The sequence below is a fragment of the Epinephelus fuscoguttatus genome, linkage group LG3 (genome assembly GCF_011397635.1).
Source record: "Epinephelus fuscoguttatus linkage group LG3, E.fuscoguttatus.final_Chr_v1".
Taxonomy (NCBI): Eukaryota; Metazoa; Chordata; class Actinopteri; order Perciformes; family Serranidae; genus Epinephelus; species Epinephelus fuscoguttatus.
Window position 1 is genome coordinate 45,406,837 of NC_064754.1, and position 23,862 is coordinate 45,430,698.

General features: G+C 41.5%; 1 protein-coding gene across 5 annotated transcripts in view; it reads left to right on the forward strand.

Annotated features, from left to right (window-relative positions):
- The window catches only part of elf2b (E74-like factor 2b (ets domain transcription factor)), a 34,261-nt gene extending 11,695 nt beyond the window's left edge, over positions 1-22,566 (forward strand). For 2 of the 5 annotated variants that reach the window (XM_049572840.1, XM_049572841.1), the window contains exons 2-10: positions 3,153-3,322; positions 4,540-4,792; positions 15,790-15,903; positions 16,675-16,857; positions 17,247-17,333; positions 17,457-17,652; positions 18,392-18,802; positions 18,937-19,099; positions 20,875-22,566. In XM_049572840.1, coding sequence (XP_049428797.1) covers positions 3,248-3,322; positions 4,540-4,792; positions 15,790-15,903; positions 16,675-16,857; positions 17,247-17,333; positions 17,457-17,652; positions 18,392-18,802; positions 18,937-19,099; positions 20,875-21,477 — 2,085 coding nt within the window. In that variant the 5' untranslated portion in view covers positions 3,153-3,247 and the 3' untranslated portion in view covers positions 21,478-22,566. Of the gene's footprint in view, positions 1-3,152; positions 3,323-4,539; positions 4,793-13,265; positions 13,411-15,789; positions 15,904-16,674; positions 16,858-17,246; positions 17,334-17,456; positions 17,653-18,391; positions 18,803-18,936; positions 19,100-20,874 lie in introns of those variants that run through there. The other 3 variants (XM_049572843.1, XM_049572844.1, XM_049572845.1) reach the window with 3 other exon arrangements.
- Positions 22,567-23,862: the final 1,296 nt, after the last annotated feature.

Consider the following 23,862-nt stretch of genomic DNA (forward strand, 5'->3'; position numbering starts at 1 on the left):
ATTTTAAAGAACACACTCTAAGATATTCCAAGGAAATCAGCAATGTTGGCTTGTGTCCATCCTGTCGGAGCGCAAGCACTCTTTGGCGTATTGCCAGTGGCGTCGGATGAGGCATGGCCTAGGGAACTTCTGTGTCAAATTTGGTTGAAAATTACACAGCCAATTCTGAAAAGGTGGACTTACTGCATACATACTTTAAGCGGGAAAAGGACAACACAGCGAAAGTCTTGCCTTTCATAGTGCCAAATAATTGTTACGCATGAATTTGTTTTAGCTGGGTAACTGGAACTCAGTATTTCATCATTGCACCTGGTCACAGGTGATTACTGATGTGTATAAATAGGAATAAAAAGGGAGGGGGGGCCTTAAACAAGTTAATGATTGGTTCGGGTGGCCAGAATGTAGACTTACCTAAATTCAATCAAGAGCAGGTCCAGGCTAATGTTACACCAATTTCTGATATAGTGGCATCAAAGATGAGCTCCCACACAGTGGATGTGCTTATTATGACCAGGCTTTTTTTTTTAACATAACCTGTAGTAGGATAGTTACCTGGATATGCAAATGTCTGCAGCTTACTGTACGTATGAGCAGACAACCACAATATCGCCATGGTGTTTTTGATTTCGAAAAGACCAAAAAAAAAAAGACACAGACCCTCTACACTACATGGAAGCTGCAGTTTGTGTATAACTGTCTGCCTCTCCATGCTTCTGCAGTCCCTTTGTCTTATATCCTGTTGCCCCCCACAAAGCAGTACAGAACAGGAACTGAGGGTCTGTGGTTCTGTTACCATGACTTGGCTTCCTGTCAGTGCATTTCTTCCTGTAATAGCAGACAGGCACTTCCTGCAGATCAAAGTGAGAAGGAAAGAGATGGAGGAGCTTCAAGAGATCCTGGCCTTTTTTCTAACCTGGGTCTATAGCTGGGATAGGTGGAGGAAGGTGTAGTTGATAGACAGGTTTTTATTTTGTGAAGAATAGCTTAGGGTGTTGAGCATAAGCAGAGAAGATTTGCCAATATTCTAGTAAAACATTTTTTTTTGGCATAATCAGAATTATGCCAGTTGAATCAGGTTTGGCTGTTTAATATGAATATTTGACTAATGGTTCCTTTTTTGAAAGTTTGGGTGGGTTTTGATGGGATGTTCAGTGACAGCGACATTAAAGTAATATAGCTGATCAGCTAATTATGCTAATGACAGATCAGAAATGTGCAACAACATTTTTGCTGACACTAGATCTCAAACAAAACCAGAGACTATGTTGTATTAAGTTGCTGTGAGATGTTAATTCCCCACTTCCCCACAAGCAGTTGGCAGTGGATAATATTATTTAATCAGTTCAATTCAATCAATTTTATTTATAAAGCCCAATATCACAAATCACAATTTGCCTCACAGGGCTTTACAGCATATGACATCCCTCTGTCCTTAAGACCCTCACAGCAGATAAGGAAAAACTCCCCAAAAAACCCCCTTTAACGGGGAAAAAAAACGGTAGAAACCTCAGGAAGAGCAACTGAGGAGGGATCCCTCTTCCAGGACGGACAGACGTGCAATAGATGTCGTACAGAACAGATCAGCATAATAAATTAACAGTAATCCATATGACACAATGAGAGAGAGAGAGAGAGAGAGAGAGAGATGTTGAAAGTATGTATTAATACCTGGCAGTATACATGTGTGACAATAATCATATGTGTATAATAACAGAAGAAGTATGACTAATGACTAATGATGGCAGCAGCAGCAGGAGGCATCTGGCGGGACCACGACAGCAGCACAACCACACACGTCACGCTGTCCAGGCACCGCTGCGGTATGAGTTAATCTGAGAGACAGTGGAGCACAAAGGCTCCGGAGAAGAAGCCGAGTTAGTGACATCCAGAATGGCCGGGTTAGCTAGATGCAGTAATAGGATACGAGAGAGAGAGAGAGAGAGAGAGAGAGAGAGAGAGAGAGAGAGAAGGAGAGAAGGGGCCCGGTGTATTATAGAGGGGTCCTCCGGCAGACTAGGCCTATGTCAGCCTAACTAAGGGCTGGTACAGGGCAAGCCTGAGCCAGCCCTAACTATAAGCTTTATCAAAGAGGAAAGTCTTAAGTCTAGTCTTAAATGTGGAGACGGTGTCTGCCTCCCGGACCGTAACAGGAAGATGATTCCACAGGAGAGGAGCCTGATAGCTAAAGGCTCTGGCTCCTGATCTACTTTTGGAGACTTTTGGGACCACGAGTAACCCTGCGTTCTCAGAGCGCAGTGTTCTGGTGGGATAATATGGCACTATGAGCTCTCTAAGATATGACGGAGCTTGACCATTTAGAGCTTTATAAGTTAACAGTAGGATTTTAAATTCAATTCTGGATTTTACAGGGAGCCAGTGCAGAGAAGCTAAAACAGGAGAGATATGATCGCGTTTCTTAGTTCCTGTTAGTACACGTGCTGCTGCATTCTGAATTAGCTGGAGAGTTTTTAAGGACTTACTAGAGCTACCTGATAATAGAGAGTTACAGTAATCCAGCCTTGAGGTAACAAAAGCGTGGACCAATTTTTCTGCATCTTTTCGGGTCAGGATAGGCCTAATTTTCGCAATATTACGGAGATGAAAAAATGCAGTCCGTGAGGTTTGCTTTAAATGAGAATTAAAAGACAAATCTTGATCAAATATTACTCCGAGATTTCTTACGGTAGTGGCAGAGGCCAGAGCAATGCCATCTAGAGAAACTATGTCATGTCATGTCATGCATTGCAAAGTCTCTACTCCACCGGGCAGCTGCCTCTGTGTTCACAGCAGCCTGTACCAAAAAGTAGCATGAAAGTGAAGAGCGCTCACTCTGCAGCAAAGTCTGGGGACCAAAATGTCGAATTGGGGCAGCCCTAATGGGCCTCATGATACTTTAAGAACAATGTTTGACATTGTGGGATTCCCACAGCCACATCTTCTTGACATTTTCTAAACATTGCTAGACAACAACTCTGGAGGTGCTAGGCCTTCATTGTTATGGATAAAAAACACAACACAGGGCTAACATATGGAAACAGGGGGACTTCTGTCATTACAAACTCATCTTAATACTCATTTTTGACTAAATCTGCATCACCGACTTAATTGTATTCAATTAAGTTTTGTTTACCAAGTGTGTCTTCTCTCTCCAGGTACCTTTATTCACCAAACTGGTGGAGTCCACCAGACGGAGGTGCTGGGTGGCTAATCACTGGCTGTGATCGCTGGTCCATGAGGAGCATGAGTCATGACCTCAGTGGTGCTGGTTGACACTGGAGGGACGGTGGTGGAGTATGTTGCAGCTGAGGAGGACCCCCAGCAGGTGAGTCAATTCTGTACAAATGAAAATTAATGATTTCCCTGTTCCAGGGCTCTGTTTTCACTGGTTTTAAAACAGACAAACTTCTAACAAGGTGGTGGTTTACAACATTGAACACATGGTTTTTACAGTATATAACTTTGCAAATTTATTTTAGTGCGCAGTGATAGTGTTGCTATTTTTACACCCTAATTCCATCACTGCAGCTCAAAATAACACGAGGCACTTGTGTGATGAGAAGTAGAAAAAATAAGGTTATTTTTCATAATAAAAAATAGTCCACACATGGTTAATTGGCTCCATGCTATCATAATTGCAGCATTTCAGTGAGCTAGACCTCATTAGTCATTAATTAAACCTTGCTTACACCTTTTACTTTGGTAGCAGAAACAGTCTGGCAGTACTTTTAAATGTTTTATGTGACATATTCAGAGTAGTTTTATCATCATCCAACTAAATAGCAAAAAATACTCTATACCAATGTCACATATAACCTAGTGAAACCCACATGTAATTCAAGTCTGAGCTGACAGTGAATTTTTTGATTAGTATTTTCAATTTTTTTACATTTCCCATTATAACATGATAGAGTAATGTTTACATACCACACCACTGACATTTTACTGTCTCGCAGTCTCAGACTCTTTTGGTACCATTCCATCTTATATCATATGAAGCAGCCTACTTCATTCATGGTTCTGATGGTGTCGCTCATAATTAACAGCACCGCCTCTTTTACAAGAATACGCTCGTAGCTGGATAAGAAAACCTAGAGTTGGGGTGTCCGTAGCGTAGTGGATAGTGCCGGCGCCCCATATACAGAGGCAACACCTTGCCGCATCGGTCACTGGCTCGACTCCGGCTCGCAACCATCTACTGCATGTCATCCCCCCACTCTCACCCAGAGTTGACTGAACTGGTTGATAACCAGCTTGATGATTTCTGTTATCTAGATAGACAATGTTAGGGTTTGTCAAGCCAGATAACCAAAAGATATCCTGGGTAAGTCACACAAAAAAGTCAAGTGCTCTGAAAAAGACGCTGGACGTGATGCTTTTTCTCTAGGCGGCAGCATGCACTCTCTCCTCATTTGGAACAATTGAAAAAAGATGCCAATGCTAGGAAAAAAAACGGTATTTGGACCCAGGCCCTTATCCTCACATTGAAAACTTTTTTTACTGTCTTGCTCTTTTTTGTCGCCCAAACCCTCTTCTCTGCAGGATGGAGAGTGTGAGGTGGACCGGGAGTTTGAAGGAGAGGAAAAGAGTGAATGTGAAGCTGAGGAGATCTGTGAAGAAGTACGGGACAGAGAGGAAGCTGAGGACCACCCAGCAGTAATAGTGGAGGAGGTACCCGGTGCCTGCCTGGCTGAGGAGCAAGGTTACTCAGCCCAGGTGTTGGTGTACGATGACGAGGCCTACCTGATGCAGGAAGTGGGCGATGAGCAGGAGGTAGAGACAGAAGGGGAGGCAGGTGAGACAGAAATACTCTTGTATTTATTAGAAACTGAATTTAATGTTACCTCATAATATTCCTTTTGGTGTTGCAGATAAGTGCATCAGATGACTATCATGCGGTCTATTTGCAAGACATTTCGCTTGTTTCTTTTCTACAATACAGTATATCCTGTTATCCTAGTTATTCTGATAGACAATTCCCATTCTCTCTTGGTCACGAAGGTTTTGCATTAATAAAGAAAGGCTGATACAACCTAAATTCCCAAAAAGTTGGGAAGCTGCATAAAATGTAAATAAAAACAGAATGCAATGATTTGCAAATCCTTTCCAAACTACATCCAATTTAATACAATTGATAAACTTTATTTTCTTCGTAGATGTACACTTATTCTAAATGCCTGCAACATTTTCTAAAAAAGTTGGGATAGGAGCAGGGTCCAAAACTAACTTTTTCACTTACCAGCCACGCTGGCTGGTAAGTGAATTTTTTACCAGCCAACCAAATAATTAATAATTTAAAGGAAAAAAAGTCAAGTCACTTAAGGCCTGCACAGATTCGATCACCGGCGATCGGCGCACAATGCATGCTGGTTAGTTTTGTGTCACTTCATCCCGACTTGCTCTGATGTATTACAAAAGTGGACGGTGATAAAACCGCGAGAGCGAGGCGGCCGCAGTTTTTAGAGCCAGGCGCTGCAGTTACTCTCCACCGACTGCACCGCCTGGCTCTCACCTGATCTAACAACTGATTGGTTCAGATGTCGACTCAACAATATGACATTTTAGATAAACTTTTAATTTTTGTTGAATTTTAGAGATTAAGATTTTATTTGTCTGATTTGAAAGTTTATTCTGTAACAGAAAACATGTTGTGTGACTGATGGTGAAGTTTAGTTGTCAGAGACTGAATACATTCATCATAAACTATACAGAGTCTACTGTACTATATTAATATTGGACGGTTTAATTATTGAAGTATTTAGCAACACAGAGACTTGTGGTCAGTGGGATGTGAGGATTCTTAAACTAACATCTGTACAGATGTGAAGCCCTGACTGTATCTGACTGAGCCTTAATGAAAGCTGTTGTCTTGTGTATTTTTTTCCTCTGAAAATATGAACCTTATAGTCAAACACAGTTTATTTAGCCTGTGTAGTTGAGGGGACAGGTCAAAGTGATATGATGTTGATTTACAGGAGAGTTCATGTCAAATGGAGGATAAACCATGAACATAAATTACAGATTGCCTATGAAGCATTTTAATAAATTAATCTATCATAATTGAAACAACTGGAGACTGAAAACAAACTGATATATGGGTCTGATCACTTTTTTAATGAACTGACATCATTCCAGACAGGATGTTAGTGTGTCTGTGACTTCGTGTACGGACTGAAGGCTGCTGGAAACTGTCGGGAAACTGTCCGACTTCACCACAGCTTTTTGTCACCGCCCCCCGCTGCGGCCGCCTGCTCTTGTTTCGGGCGAGGCGCAGTTCATCTTGAACGAGCCTATTAAAGGGAAATTTCGGTTTATTTCAAACCGTCTCCTATCGTCCTAAATTTGTTTGAAGTCACTAGTGACATAGAAATAATAGTTAGCATGTTAGCCGTTAGCCTAGATACAGCCGTAGTGTCAGACCTGTTAAAACTTAATTGAACGGGCATCCTTTCAAGTGCAAAGTTAGTCCACTAAACAAGCTTTTTCTCCACAAAGACTGCCTCATATCGTTAGGATAAATGTCAGAGAACATATAGAAAATGACATGTAAACGTGTTGTCTTACCTTACCGGTGTGCTGCCATGTTTGTTGTTTACCATTTAGCTAAGGCTGCAACTGGTCCCATTCCTTGCAACAGAGGTATTCCTCTTCTGTGGGCTACAAGTGTAGCTGCCGTCAACTGGAGTCATTTTCAAGTTATCTTCACTTTGTTTTGGCTGTTCACCGGTTACCGTGTTGCATCGGCGTGTGTGTGTGTGTGTGTGTGTGTGTGTGTGTGTATGTGTGTGTATGTGGAGGAGATCAGCGCCGGCACAGAGCGCAGAGGAGAACCGATACCGTTAGTGCTTATCAATACTACAGTCTCTGACAATTTAGTCCCGGGGCTAACTTAGTATCGGGTTTCGGTACCCAAAACACAACCTAAGTGAAGCTTGTAGAAATGAAATAAAGTTTGCAGCAGCAGACACACTGACATGGAAGTGCGGAACACAGTGTTCTTCAGCAAACAGCCCCGCCCCTCAAGAATTCTGGGTAATCTGAAAAGTCCTACACCCTATTAGGTACTTTTTTCAGGGAAAGTTTGGGGTTAAGGGAAAGTTTTTTACCCGGGTAATTTCAGTGGAAACGCGCCAAGGTTTTTCAGAATCCTGGGTAAATGAGAAAAGGTCCTGTGGTGGAAAAGGGTCTATGGATAGGCTACAGAACTGCTTTGAGGAAACTGACTGGGACATTTTTAAACAGACTGCTACCCATAGCAACTAGATAGACCTCAACACTTACACCACATCCGGATTGGTTTATATCACCTTCTGCATGGACAGTGTCACCACACGGACGACAGCACAGACACTCCCCAACCATAAGCCATGGATGAACTGTGCTGTGATTAGTCTGCTGAGGGCCTGGGATGCTGCTTTACACTCAGGTGACGCAGAGGCCTACAGAACAGCAAGGTGTTGAGCCCCTTCCTCTTCTCCCTTTACACACTCGACTGCAAACCCACCCATGAGGCCAACACCATCATAAAGTTTGCAGATGGTATGACATCGTGCTTGGCAGGATCACGTCAAACGACGAGGCTGCCTAGAGGAGAGAGGTTGAGAACCTGGTGAACTGGAGCCGGGAAAACAACTTGACCCTCAACGCAGCAAAGACGATGAAGATGATCATGGATTTCAGGAGGAGTCAGAAGTCCTTCACCCATTGCCCCATTAACATCAATGGCGAGGCAGTGGAGGTCATGCAGAACTTCAAGTACCTCCCAAAACAGCTGCTGGTGAGCTTCTACAGGTCAGCCATCAAGTCGGTCCTTACGCACTGGATCTTAGCATGGTACTCTGTCTGTACTGTAGAGAACAGGAATACCAATTCTGGTATTCTCTTGTGGCGAATGCCTATCAAGCTGCACGGTGCTGGGCTGTGAGCACAAGTCCCACTCATGGAGTCTGTTTCTGGCAGTTTGGTCAGAAACATGGACACCAGTTGCCTGCTGGTGGTCATTTTGTAGGGTTCTGGCAGTGCTCCCTCTGTTCCTCCTCACACAAAGGAGCATATACCTGCTGCTGGCTTGATGCCTTTCTATGGCCCTGTCCAGCTCTCCTCATGTAATGGCCGGTCTCCTGGTATCTCTCTACCTGTGTAGCCTGATTGGGCTGCAGATACCACCTCATGCTACCAGTAATGACAATGACCCAACAGAACACAAAACCAGAGAAGAATCAGTCAGGAAGGATAAGGAGAGAGCAGCTATCTGTGGTCACCACATACAAAACCATTCCGTTTTTGGGGGTTGTCTTGCTTTTTCCTCTCCATTGCACATGTTGGCACTTTCATTTGCCCTAAAGCAGGTGTAATTGATTCACAATCACTTGTGTTTCCTAAATGGATGGATTGATATCCCTGTTTAAGTTTAAACAAAGAAGTTTAACTGACTAGGTGTTATACTGTGACAATTCAGTGTTCCCTTATTTTTTGAGCAGAAAAGGATATTACTGCATGGGCTCAGGAACGCTTTGGAAAACCACTGTCAGTAAACACATTTCATCGCTGCATCTACAAATGCAAGTTAAGACTCTACCATGTAAAGCAAAAGCCATATATCAACCACATCCAAAAACACCACTGACTTATCTGGACCCGAGCTCATCTGAAATGGACTGACACTAAGAGGAAAAGTGTGTTACCAGCTCAAAGTTCAAAGCCAGCATCTGTGATGGTATGGGGGTGTGTTAGTGCCCATGGCATCATGGGTAACTCTCACATCTGTGAAGGCACCATGAATGCTGAAAGCTACATACAGGTTTTGGTGCAACATATGCTGCCATCCAGACGACATCTTTTTCAGGGATTTCCCTGCTAATGTCAACAAGACAATGAGACACATTCTACATGTGTTACAACAACATGGCTTCGTAGTGAAAGAGTGCAGGTACTAGACTGGCTGCCTGCAGTCCAGACCTGTCTCCCATTGAATATGTGTGGAGCATTATGAATTGAAAAAAATTGACAATGAAGACCCAGGACTGTTGAGCAACTGAAGTCATATATCAAGCAAGAATGGGAAAGAATGTCACTTTCAGCAGTTAGTGTTCCCAGTTTCCCCAACACTTTGGCAGTGTTAAAAGAAAATGTGATGTGATACAGTGATAAAAATTCCCCTGTCCTAACTTTTTAAAAATGTGTTACAGGCATTACATTCACAACAAAGTTTATCAGTTTGAACATTAAATATCTTGTCTTTGCACTGTATTCAATTGAATGTAGGTCAGAAAGATGTGCAAATGATTGGATTCTGTTTTTATAGAAGTTTTGCAGTGTCTCAACTTTTTGGAATTGGGTTTGGAGGCCTAGCTAACCCTGAAGAGCCATGCCATGTTCACATTCACACAGTTGTAAAGATATTGTATTTACATATTTTCAGCTGTTGCCACGGCCAGAGCTCTCAGTCAGAGTGGCAAATCAGTTAAAACAAGCAGTTGATTTTGCCCTGGCTGCCTCCTAGTACTGACTCAAGCACTCACTTTCTAACATCATCTTTAAAATATGCCTGTGAATATTCTCATTTATCCAGGTCATAGTTATCTCAAGGCAGTTGAATTGAACGCAGCTGGACTTAGACATCTTTAAAATTCTGTTTTTGTGCGGTGTGTCTATAGTCTGTAGTACAGTTTTCCAAATGTCTTGGGTATATTAAAGAGGTTACAGCATGTAATGAAAATGTTGCGAGTTGGCATGAATCTAAATCCAAGATCCATACATAAGTTTCATAAATTCAGGCTTACAAAATGCTGCTTTTGTTTGTTGTGGATGGGCTGAAATGAAGCATATTTGTCATATGATTGAGCAGCCAGAATCTGATGATGCAGGCTGTGAGGGTTTACTTTCCTCTGTGTTTAAACACTGCCACCTTGTGGGTATTTTTTGGACAGTAACTATTTCATGAATAGCGAAGGTATCCAGTATGGATAGTTTAACCATTTGTTAATCCTGTAGTAATGATGATTGGTGTCCAGTCCAGTGCAGTGTTCATCAGTATGAAAGAGAATGAAAGTCTGAGACTATATTATCATAAAAGCTGCATTTATTCACACTGTCCCAAATTACGTCTCTAAACACCATTTCCCGTAATCTGTCTGTCTGTATCTATCTGCCTGTCTATATAATTTTATTATGTTATATATGTATAATTTTATTTTTAACACTATTTTTTGTGTGTAATTTATTGCGCTGTGTCTGCTTCATCTCATTGTGACAAAAGGACAATGAAACCTAAAAAAGAGAACAGATGTGCAGATTGAAACAAAAAGCTGTAGATGTAGATACCACACTTCCTCAGAAAGCATTTCCACTATAAAAGTGCTAACTGCATGTGAAGCTCATCAGTGCGTAAACATTCTGTATACTGTAGTTGTCAACTAAACCTTAAGAGTTTACTTGTAACATTTGTGATTAAGTTTAGAAAACACGCTAATGTTTCCTCAGACCTTAAATCATATTTCACACAAAGTTATCCACCTTTTTTCCTAGCCCCCATGATACCTTGCGGCGTTTAACCGAAACTGGCTTTTTTCAGTGGTAACAGTTTGTTTACAGTACTCTATTCTTCTTTCCAAGAGTAATTGGGAAATAAAACGTGGAACACAGCACCTGTTAAAGCTCGAAATGGGATTATGTGATCATACCTGCCATCTCTGACAGCCAGCTCAAAGCATTGTTTTTCCTTTTCAACCGAGCACGCTTGCAATTAGCTTGCCTTACTCCGTTAAATATTGTTAACTTTAACATGGCCCGTTAAGGTAAACATCTGCTCCTTATAAAGATATAAAGATTTCTGGTTTCTGGTGACTTCTCAAGAGATACTAACACATTCGGCAAACATTTAACATAATTCAGTATTAATAGTAGCTCCATGTAAAATGAATATATGTGATGTTTCCCAGCTAATCCTCCGCATGTCTGCGTTACCGACGCAGTTAACATGTTTTTTTTTTACTTCTGATTTATTAAAAACTGTGTTCTGATGCTGAATTTAGCAGCAGACTTCAGTAATAGTAAGATAAAGTTGTAGTAAAAGAAATAACTTTTGGCATTCATTTTTTTCTGTGATTTAAAGGAAGTACGGTAAATCAGTAACACATTCTGAGCCCTGCTCACTAAATACATATTTCAAGGTATGTTGCGGAGTTTATTTTATAACAAGCAATTTTCTACTGTAGGTTGAGAATTAAGTCAGATGGGGAAAAACAGGGATATCATGTACTGACGTTAAGTGACAGACCTGTCAATCTATGTGCATTTTCTTCTGCAAATTCTGATTTCTTGATTTCTGACATTTTCGCTATGTCTTGTAAAACTTGTGTGGTTTTATTTCTCATATCAATGGTACCTTTGGCAACAGGAACAATCCCTTTTTGTTCTGGTTAAATGTTTAACACACAGTTAACCAGTCTAAGTTTAGTTTAGACTGGTTGTTAGTCGTTACAGACATGGACAGTGCAACAGGTACCACAGCTCCGCAAAGACATTTTAGAAAATGCTAAGTTAACATTAGTTAAATATTTGTTAAAAAATAAATCAGTATTTGCTAAACTGAAGGCAAATTACTAGGGTAGCCACTGGGACTAATCACAGACAGTCTATGGGACTAATTAGCTTACTGCTACTTCCGCTATCTCACTGGAAGTTGCGCCCATAATCATTTCTACAGTAGTGCCCTCAGGAATAAGGTAGATAGCAAACCTAAAGGCTGTTCTTTAAAAATGTAATGATTATTTGCACTATAGCAGTTATTTAATTAGGGTTGACCAATAATGTTTTAAAGGAATACAAAATGCCTCCATAGAAAACAGCAAACAAAAACTATATCAAGACATCCGTTTACAAACTCTCACACAACTTGTGTAGTATAATCCAATACCCCTTTTCCACCAAAATGAGTTCATGTATGTGTGTGAAAAACTGCTAAAAATAGGTGATAGACTCCTTTCCCATTGCTAGTGGACTTGAGACATGTTCATGGCTCTGTAGTATGCCTGTCTGTTTTTTTTTTTCTGGTGTGTCACATTCTCTGTCACGAACAGGCCGGAAAACAGGTTAGTAAACGCTAGAAAGCAACATGAAGGCCTGTGAAAACCTTATGCTTCTTTTTATACATCTCCTACTTATTCAGTGTCTTTCAAACTCAGTTCTGACTCATTTGGAACAATGTTTGAGTGCTGCTTGGGCAATGGACAGTATTTTGTGGTGGCGTTGCATCATTGCATCTTGCCAATAAAGGAGCTAAAAATAGCACGTTCACCTGGGTATTTTATTATTACCATCACTGCCAATCAGAGCTGGAGCAGATAAATTCCTGTGAATGTCGACATAATGGGAATGTCCCTTTCCCATTACATACAAAAACCTGATGTTAGTGGGTGTTAGTGGGTTTATTGTGCAGTGATAAAGGAGCTCAAGTCTCATTTATCCAGTCATATGCTCAGTACTCCCCAAAGTACTTTTTTTTTTTTTTTTTTTTGGAAAAAGCATGTATTGTGAAGTATTGGTGAGACTTGGATTATACTGTACAAGTTGTGTAAGTACAAGTTTGTAAATGGGTGTTTTAATATAGTTTTGCTGTCATTACACATGGTCCCCAATCAATCAATAAATCAATCTGTTTGCCATTTTCCATGGCAGATGTGAGAAAAACAACACTTTTCCCTCATGAATTCAAGGTAACGCACCATGATTAATTGATTTACAAATGTCATTTTGATGGTGTTCCTTTAATTCACAGTTCGGTTAATTTCTCTCAGGCAATAAAGACTTGCAAAAGAAGCCATTTTAATTATGGAATGACCTACACTGTGATAGATTGATCAGTTATTTTTGTTTGATTGCATTTGGCTTGTACCTAGTTAAAACCCTAGTTACATCAGTTTAAAGACAACAATAACGAAAACGTATGCTGTGATTGCTGTAGTTTAAACAGAGCAATTTATGTATGCAATCTCAGTCGCTGAAACGTGGTGTTCATTGTTTTGAACTGAAGTCGGTTAGGTGCTCTGTTGAAGTGCATTATTCTAACATGTCAATTCGTTGTGCAAACAGCTTTGTAAAAATTAGGGTTTTTTGTTCAGTGTGGTTATTGAAAAACTGTTATCGCAGTACGTCTTTATTTGACGTAGTCACTACGCAAGTGAGGGAGGGCGAAGGAAGGATTTCCTGTGCTCTGCTGCGGAGTGATACCTTTTTGCCGCCGTAGTGTGTCTCGTTGAATTCGAGGAGATTTCCCATTAGCGGCGGAGTGATCTGAGGTAGTAGCTTCCTATACAATTCAGTGAAAAGTCAATGTGAATCTGCAGCAAGGGGAAAACATGGCGACTTCGCAGCATGAGGGGCACGCAAACCTCGATCTACTCATCAGAGCCGGTAACGTACCTTTGTGAACTTACAACCTCGATCCAGGAACTAAGCTCAACGCACGGGTTGTGTATTTAACCTCGACTCCTGCGCCTCCGTCCGCTCAGTAGTGTGGTGAAGTAATGGAGGGCAACCAGGAAGTGATCACCTTGGACGCAACCTGCATGGCGTTGCTACACGATTTACCGAACCCGGTTTAAGAGGTGAAAAACTTTCGCAGGGCCTGCCAGTCTGCACAGATAGATCGGTATCTGCACGAAGTGTGTTTTGCATGTTGGAGTAGATTTTTCCCATCGCAGTGTGAGTTAGAATAACGGTTTGCAGATCGGCTCTGCACAACCAGGAAGTGTAAAGATGTTGTCTTTCCTACGTATTTGCCACGCTGTCTGAGTCGGAAGGACATGTGGGTTTATTTTTACTAGCATATATTAGGTACGCACCGTCAGATATCACCTCTGGTATTACTGTTACTGACGTATGCTGTAGTATTGAACTGTGGCTATCTTAAGTGTCTTCCGTTTGAAGGAATTATGTGCAGTAACAGTCCTCACACGCAAGTCCTGAATAACAGTCCACTGGATCTAAAAAGTAATGACCATACTATTGTGTTTTTATGGATTTTAGATGTGGTGGGCATATTTTACACATTTCCAGTGTCGGAGCTTGTGATATATTTGTGTGATGGTTTCCGTTATGGTGTTGTGCAGCCGCTGACTAAAGCGTGGGATGGCCTAGCGCACTCGCTTTCTTCTCTCTAGTTGTTTCCAGTGAGGCTTCAGCCCTCGACTGCACTGACCTGCACATTTACTTTCTGTGTAAATTCACTGGCGTTTTAACACTTTCTGTTGATGAACTATGTTTTGTGAAAACAGCGCGTCGTTTCCACCTCAGTTTCCAAATTTCAAAGTATTTAGTCCCGTTTCGATGGCGGAAGCATTGTGTATGGAGAGGGCGTGTCGTATTGTTGATTGACTTCACCGTTAGTCGAAACAGCGCGCGCGCTGGATTCTAATGCCAGCAGCGGTCCAACCAGATTTAACCGAGGGCGGGCTGTTATTGGAGAATGAGCCAATAGGAGGCGAGGTGGTTGTTGAGTGACAGGAGGACTTGAGAGCTTCCTCGAAGAGAACTGGAGGGAAAGGATGAGAACTGTAAACACGGAAGTCATCAGAAGCAGCACTACTTTTTGTCGGACTTGCTGCTATTCTTGGCGCCGTAACACAGTAGGATAGATTCATAATGGACATTTTTCCAACTTGTGAAAATATATAAATACTTTTATATATGCTACCCACATGTAGTACATATACGGTACATAATTCTTAATGCTTGTCCTTTTTTTATTTTATAAATGAGGAAAGAAAATCTTAACGTTTTGCACAGACTAGAAGTGTCCAAGTGTGGTTATGTAGATCAAGCCAAGCTGCAGCTCTCTGACCTCACACCTTTTGGTGGTCTTATTACAGCACTGCTGCCTGGTTTCAAGGGCAGCTCATGAAGCTATACAGTCTCTGCTGTGATGTCTAGCAGCATGTCCTGTGTGTTTCTGAGAGGGATTGAATGGATGGGACAATCTAAAGATAGCCCATTTCTCCCCTATGCCTGCCTGTTGACTCAGTGAGATAGCCAAACATGGACAACACAGGGTGTAACGGGATCCTGTGATTCCCACCAGTGATTGACACCGACAGCAGGTGCCTTGGGTTCCTTCTCAGGGTCCCACATGGGGCAGCATACCATTTCCTTCAGGCTGAATCCCGTCTTTTATTTAAACTGTGTTGTGTCTTTTTAGTGCAGTTCGTTGCTGTATTTGACATAATAAACAAGGAGGACATTCCTCATGTCAGTCTCTAGTATCCTGAACCAATCCTGGCACATTGCAGCTTCAAACAATATCCAGTGAAGTGCAGAGTAAAACCTGTCCTGATAACTGGTTTAACAGAGACAAGATCATAGAGACATTTCCCACTGTGAGTGTTGTACTCAATAAAGTCATACTGTGTGGTTTTTTTGTTTTTGTTTTTTACTGAAATTGCCATATCGTTCTTGAAATTTGTCTTTTCACAAGGGGGCACCACATAGTTTTGGAGTTGCACTCTGTTAATAGTGTGAGAGGTGACAAACAGTTGGTAGTAGTATTTTACTGTTTTTCCATTGGATAATATTTAAGTTGACCATTAATATGTAGTGTTTTCGTAGTGTAGACATGGGAAAGCAAGGTGGTATAGTGTTGTAGTGTCCTTGAGCAGCACATTGGTTTTCCCTGTGGGGATTAATTAAGTGTAGCTCATGTATTTTGGTAAGACAGGCTCCACTGGGTTCAACTCCAGTGACTTATTTTTCTTTTATTATTTGCGTGTTGATTCTGTGTGTACATGTGTGTTTCAGTGGAGGCTTCTGTTCATGGCACAAGTGTTCACTGCTCTGACAAGACCATTGAGGCTGCAGAGGCTCTGCTACGCATGGACTCCCCCTCTAGCCTCAAAGAAGACCGTAGCCCAGGTAACACACACTAACCAATAATACCTCAGAACGGGTATAAGTAGCTCAGCATGATTGGTTTCATCTGTATGGTGGAGTGTGATGTGTTTGGGCTGTTTTTGCTGTAGTATGAACATGCATAAAGTATCAAGCTTAAATATTTCTTAAAGCTCCAAGCTGTTATGTTGTACCACTTCTCCTCTTTCTTTTATTAGTAATCTGTCGTTTTGTGCACGGCGGTCCGTAGCAATGTGGCACATCGATAATTATCACTGCTAGTTGCTATTTACATTTACCACGTCTGTCCCACTGCTAGGGAGGCAAAGGCAAATGCTCTTTTCTGTCCATCTCTCCGTCTCTCTTCCTCCCACTCTCCCCTGGTTGCTCTGCTGTTCTGTCACTTTCCTTCTCTCAGTTGCAGTCCCCCCCTTTTTTCTCTCTTTCCCTCTTGATTCGGTCCATTAACATTTCTGCCACTTTGCATAAGAACTGCCAGCTTCAAAAAGAGAAAAAAAAACATAAGTAAATTGGCGAGATTCAACTCTGGAGGAATAATGAGAAATAACAACCTAGCCAGACCCAAAACCAGCGAATCGGACTGGACCTAGCCAGGATCGGGCACAGAATCAGAGCTCTAAAGCATTAGCTAACCATGTAGAATCTTCTTCCTTTACACTAGGTATAAAGGACCAAAAGTATAAAATAACTTGATGTGATAGTGACTTATTCAGACTTTAAAATGCGGCTTTAAAGCACAATTCTAATTCTTCCCTCTCTAACTCTTCCCTCCAGAATCATTTGTCCCGCCTTGCATAGTGACGCCAGATTTCCTTCATGCGGCCATGCGGCCTGACATGATTACAGAGACAGAGGTGGAGATTTCGACGGAGGAGTGCTGCGAGGAAGAAGATGAGGAGATGGTCACACTGCTTGAAGAACCAGATCCAGGCCAAGAGCCTGTCAGGAAGAGGAGAGGTAAGCAGCTGTCATCAGGAGAGTGATCCCCTCACTAGTCCAAAGCTGGGGAAAAGCATACAAAATTGTTCAAGACTTTCATGCAGTTGTAGACCCACTGTACGTATAGTGCAGTGTGGGGAACTAAACTTTGGGAAACAGGCTGAACTGTGTTTTAAACAACGTTTTAAAAGGAAAACATCTGGCAGCTCTGTGATTAACCTTACCTCGCAAGTTAGGCCACAGACCTCAAACCAAAACCTTGACTTCCACTGTGAAATGACTGTAACTGAGTTTATCCAAGAGCACCATCTAGTGGTAGACTTGTACTGTTGGGTCTAAATTCAACCTTACAAGTCATTGATCAATGCAAATGAATAAGTTCTGTTGGAAATGTTTCTTTGTCATAGCTGGACGGAAGCCAAAGACTCATCAGTCAGCTATTTCCAATGGATCACTGGACCTTGGCATCAAGAAGAAACCAAGAGAAGGCAAAGGTACCTAACAGTGCTAATGTTACTGGCTATGGTAGACATAGATGTACATTTGTTGCTATTATAATGTTTAAAGTTCTGATAGGGTTGCATTTTAGCAGTGCATAAAATTGTCTTGTTTTCCAGCAGGCAGCACCACCTACCTGTGGGAGTTCCTGTTGGACCTCCTCCAGGACAAGAACACCTGTCCCAGGTACATAAAGTGGACCCAGAGGGAGAAGGGCATCTTTAAACTGGTGGACTCAAAGGCTGTGTCCAAGCTGTGGGGCAAACACAAAAACAAGCCAGACATGAACTACGAGACCATGGGACGAGCACTTAGGTAAGCAGTCTGTGTGTGTGAGGGAGATTCCTGTTTATCTGTATGCCTCCACGCCAGTGACAGCTGTGGCCCGAGGCATTATGTTTTCAGGTGGTCCCTTTGGCAGTTCTAATGAATGTGATATCTTGAAAGCTTTGAGGGGATTTCTAAAAAAATTCATCCACCTCGACTCAGCGATAAACAGATTAGATTTTTGTGGTCATAGGTGAAGGGTCAAGGTCACTTTGATTTTGTCTGGCTCATTCTTGTGAACGTGATATCTCAAGATATAATTTGACACAAATGTCCACCTGGTCTCAAAATTGACTTGGTTGACCTGAATTTGTTATAAGGTCACTGTGACCTCACAAAACATGTTTTTGGCCATAACTCAAGAATTCATTCATTTGCTAATTATGACAAAATGTCACACAAATGTCTGAGGTCAAAGGTCAGCTTCACTGTGACATTATAATGTTCTGCAAAAACACTTTTCTAGTCATTGCTCAGCATATCTCAGGAACAGAAGGGGAGACATTTGGTCAGATACTGAATTGGTGACTCTAATCTTAAAAACTGTGCCGATTGTATAGATCTTCTGTGTTGCCAGGGGGAAGATGTGTGTGAAGCATTCTTTTCACAGACATGGATGTAAACTGTAACTGCAAGTTGACTAGTTCCAGAGGCCAACAACCGCGACATGGTAATTCTAGTTTCATATTTGTGTTTTGTAACTTCTGTCCTCCTCCTTTTTCCTCAGATATTACTATCAGCGCGGCATCCTCGCCAAGGTAGAGGGCCAGCGGCTGGTTTACCAGTTCAAAGAGATGCCCAAAAACATAGTCATCATTGACGACGACAAGGCAGACATGCCCTCTCCTGACGATTTGATTGGCTCTGAGACTGTATCCTATGAGCGTGTTCCACCTCCATCAGATATGCTGCTGCAGGCGACGGAGTTGCCAGCCTCCAAGAAGCCCAACATCCTACGGGGTGGAAACAGGGCCAATGTGGTCCATACTACTGTCACTACAGGCAGCAAGCCAGTAGCAGGGGGTGGTGCAGCGATGGTGACGGGGGTGCCAAGAATAGTGTCTGTTTCAGGAGCATCGGATGTGAGTCAGACCCAGCAGTCTCACACAGCTATCATCCCTACCGCCACTGGGCCCAGGTTAGACTCCTGCAGAGAGAGGAGGACCTCCAATTATTCTCCTGTTAGCAGTGCTAATGTAAATGGCAGCATCTTTTTTCCAACAATAAGTATTGACCTTTGACTCTGTGTCCTGTCTTATATCTTGTTGACAGGACGGTGCGGGTGGCAATGCAGGTGCCTGTTGTCATGACAACATCACTGGGTCAGAAGATCTCCACTGTTGCTGTGCAGCAGCCAACAGGAACAACAGGGGCAGCCAGCCACACCACCCTCCTCACAAACACTTCTGCTGGTAACGCCAGCTCACAACAGAAGGTGTGTACATGTGGAACCTCACTCACTGACAAGCACTTTTACACATCACAGCAGGGTGTACTACTAACTCCAGCAGCTACTGATGCAGCCACCTAGAATTTCCTCTCCCAGTTGACGGCCTTGTGGCTGCCAGTCGGCTGTCAATCAGTTTCCAGTCGTTAGCCATTTTGTCACAGCTGTGATAGTCCCTTTTATGCCGCCTTTGCATTTTACAAAAAATCAAACAACACAACCAGTGAAAGACACTGAAACCCTGATTTTCAGTGGTGTAATGTAACTAATTACATTTACTCAAGTACTGTACATACAATTTTGAGGTACTACTCTACTTTATACTCTTACTTTATATAAGGCTATACTTCTTACTTCACTACGTTTATTTTAAAGCTTTAGAAACTAGTTTATTACTATAGTTTATTTGTATTTTTTTTATCAGTAATCTATATTTGCATAGTTTAGCCTATATTATAAATGGTTAAGCCAGTCAACAATAAATAAAGTATTTAAAATGAGCTCCACTTTCACCAGCTGCAACATTAGTGATCAACACACTAGTGCATCAATATTTATAATTCAGTAATATAGATTAATTTAAAGAGGGCCATCCTGCACATTTTTGGTTCTTTATTTTTATACTTTTGTACTTTAATTGAAAGTAATATTGAATGCTGGACTGTTACTTGTAACACAGTATTTTTAAACTGTAGTATCACTATTTTTACTCAAGTAAAAGATGTCAATACTTGTTCCATCACTGCTGATTTTACATTTTACATTGAAGTTCACAAAAAAACCCATTCTGACAGTATCACATGTTGTGTATCAACATGTTCCAGCTCTTCACTGAAGTTAAGCTGTACTGTATGTTAACACTGAGTGAAATATTCCTACCAAATACTACATGTTTATATGGCTACACCAATACATCAAACGGAAATTTTCTTGATGTCTTTCTCCCTCCCTCTCCCGTTCAGAACTTCATGGTCCATGGTTATGACCCATTTTCCATGACAGATTAGATCTCTTAGTGTTTAAAAAATGTTCATGAATTTCAGCCAGATTATGTGAATGGTATATATTTCCTCACTTGGAGGAAAAAAAATTGGCGGGGCATCATTCTGTATGCTCCAGCAGCACTACACCCCTGCATCTTGCTCAACTCAACGCATAAACCACTATTTTTAAATAACCCATGAAGAGGGACTCCAAATCCAGCATGTTCAGAAAATGTCTGCATGCAACCTGATATTTCTCTGCATCAACAGGGAAGAAAGGAGCGCCATTGACTTTTGGAAAACAACAAAGATGTCGGCAGCAGATGTAGAACTTCCCGTTGAAGTACTATTTTCAAATTCTGATGTTAAATATGGCAACACTCATTCACAGACATAATTATGCTCCACCATCAATCACAGCTCATCCTTGCCAGCTAGAATCTGTTTCCATTTATCCGTCACTCAGCACTATGCCACGTTTCATTGCTCTAATTGGTTGTATGGCTGCTAATAACTTCCCTTGAAAGTTTAAATAGAAATGAGAGGTTTCTGACTAAATCCATATTTGTGAATTGGTCTGGCCATGCCAGGCTAGTATGACTGTGAAACCAGTATTGAACTTAAAAAGGTCTTAACATTAGTCTTAGATTTAACTTGATAAACTTGATGAACTCCTGTACAGGCCTAGAGACCAAACAAGGAAACTGTTTACACATAACATTGCTGGTTTGTAGTCTTGCTTTGTTAACTTTGACTTTTTTAATGTGTGTTACTGGGTAGGTTGTGATCCAGACCATCCCCACCATGGTCCCAGCCACAGCAGAGAACGGAGACAAGATCACTGTCCAGCTGGCCAAGATCATCACAATCCCAGCCCACCAGCTAGCTCAGTGTCAGCTCCAGACCTCCACAGGCTCAAACAAGTCCAGCGTTGGGGGCTCCCCAGCGGGCATCAGCCTCCTTGGGAGCCCCCTGACGGTCCGGGCCCTGGCACCTGTCAACGTCGCCCCGGGAACGCAAGTGATGAGACTCACTGTGCCAACGCAGACGCAACAGCAGACTCTGGTGGTGTCTCAGTCAGGTAGTGGGGCGGGGGTAGTAACGGTATCAACAGCTAATCAGACAGTGACGGCACAGCCTCGGATCATAAGCGGCATCATTAATGGTTCCGAGCTGGTGATAGGAACACCAGCAACCGGAGGAGTCACAGTGGAGAAGCTGAAGGCTGCAGGAGTCCCGGCCCAACTGCCGATTGCAGTCCAGCAGAACCAAGTGAACCCCAAAACTATCCAGAACGCCCAATCAGAGGCTGTGGACGCTGAGGTGGTTATCAAACTGGAAACACCTGGCGTGACAATAAAGACTGAAGAGCCTGAGTGTTAAAATGCACACATCTACCCGTATCCATCTTTTCCTTCTCCGCCAGAGACGGTTAGTTTGTACATGTGTGACATCATTTTTACTCTTGTAATAACCAGCAGCAGTCTGTGAGACTTTAAAGACTCCTGAAGGCCTGTTTTTAGTCCTGAACCTGTCTTCACATCTTCCCTGTTGCTACCCCGAACTTAACTGATCGAAGCCGGTCCTCAGAACCACACTGAAACCTCTCCGAGTGTCGTGTATGGAGTTCAGACTACTCCGCAATGTAGAAATACACACAGACTTTAAAGGGACTTGTTGGGAAAAGTAAAGGGACCAACTTTGATCACTACAATTTATGCCTTGTTAAAGGATCGCTGTACTCACTGACTCAAATTGGGGGAAAAGGAACGATTCCTGGGGAAAAAAAAAAAAAAAAATGCTGAAACACTACAAAACAAGGCAAATAATTACAACTACCCAAATTTTGAACTATCAAAAAAAAAAACAGTGAGGGATGTAATGAAGCTTTTGTAGAGACCATTTGTTTATAATTTTGCTTCTACAGATGTGAAAACCAGCAACTTCTTTTTTTTTTTCATACTTATATCACTGTGCAGATCAAGTGTAGGTGGTGCTACCTGAGTGCTGAAAGCGTGAGAGAAAGATGGAGAATGTGGAGCTGGAAGAAGCTCCAAGAAGGAACGATATCAGACAGAAAATGGTCATGTATGTACATAGATATAAATATATCGACTATATACAGTTTATGGAGCTAAAGTTAACAGAACAGCCCTAGATTTTAATTTTGACTTTTTTTCATGTATCGTCTGAACAGTAAGCTGATATTTGTTTGTGTTTTGATACCTTGTACCAGGCACAGTATTATTGAAACTAGGTAAAGTAATATTTGTATTATTATTAGTTCCTCTGTCTCTTATCAGGCTGTTAAATGCTCCTATAGATTCAAACAGACACATGGTGTAGATCAGTGGCCAGATTGCTTGCAGTGTGTCCTCCAGCATCTAGGAAAACCTTTAGGTTTGATTACCAGACTTATTTGACTAAGGAATCTTGGCTTTTTCTCAATTCTTTTTTTTTTTTTTTTTTTTTGGGACATACAGAAGTGTGAGTCAGAGATGATGCATGCTGCCATGATTTGAAAAATATAATCCAAATAGGAATGTATGTAAAGTCAGATGAAGAACACATTGAAACTATTATTTTAATAATTAAAAGAAAAGCATTGGAAACCACAAACTTATGCAAAATAGTTGCAAAAAACAAAACAAAAAAAACCCAACAAATTTTGGATCCCAGGTCACTTTACTTAAAACAGAGGGTCAATTTGCCAGCATACATATTTTTTACTGCCTTTTTGGCCCTGCCCCTACATTTCATTCTTATTTCTATCTCAAGAGGAAAGATAGAAAGAAAGATGTTTGTGTTCAGACTGAACTGTTTGTATATTCAACATTTGAACTATATTCTATTTTGTTGTACTCTTGTTTCAAAGTGTATTAAAGTAGATTTTACTGAAATATAAACAGACATTTGAAACAAGATGTTTGTTGTCGTTTTCTTCATGTTTTTATGGATTTATTCTTGTTTTTACTTTTGTGTGTGTGTGCATGAGTGGGTGTGTTGATTTGTTGTAGCTTAATTTGGCCATCTCGGTAATGTGATTTAGTTACTTCCAACTATTTCCATAAAGTTTCGTGTGAGTTATTTTATCCAACCCTATAAATGTAAAATGAAACCGGGAGGGTGGCCTAGTTACCTAGGTTACTTCCAAAATACGATTACATTTTTTCAGTCTATCAGAAATGCATTGAATGCACACTGTTTCTGTGGTTACTTTGCACGTTCCGCTATTCAGTTGGTTTAGTTACACAATGTATTGTTCCACTGATAAGGTAGACAAAGATAAGTCAGAGTTGTATTTAGGCGTGCTGCAGCTGAAAAGACGCTCATGAACACAGATGATTGAAAAAAAATAGGGTTGCACAATCCTATCAGAAATGTTTTCAAAAGTTGTGGACAAAATCCTTTTTGTTACCTATCTGCCCCAGGAAGGCCTCTGGACCAGACAGTATCTCCAGGTGTCTCCTAAACTCTTGGAGCGAATAGTTGGCAGACGCCTGATGCCCCATCTACCATAAGTCTAGAGATGCACACTCAGTTCACTCCATCTGGAAAAGCTTTTTTATTATTCCTGTTCCCTACAAAGCAAGCTGTAAGGAGAATATGGACTACCGTCCGGTTGCACTTCACTTGCAATGAAGTGTTTCGAAAATCTTGTGATCAGCCTTGTGAAAACAGATGAATTGTTCTTTAGATCCCTTTCAGTTTGCTTATTGGAGTAACAAGTACAGGTGACACCAACATGGTCATGACACATTTCATTAA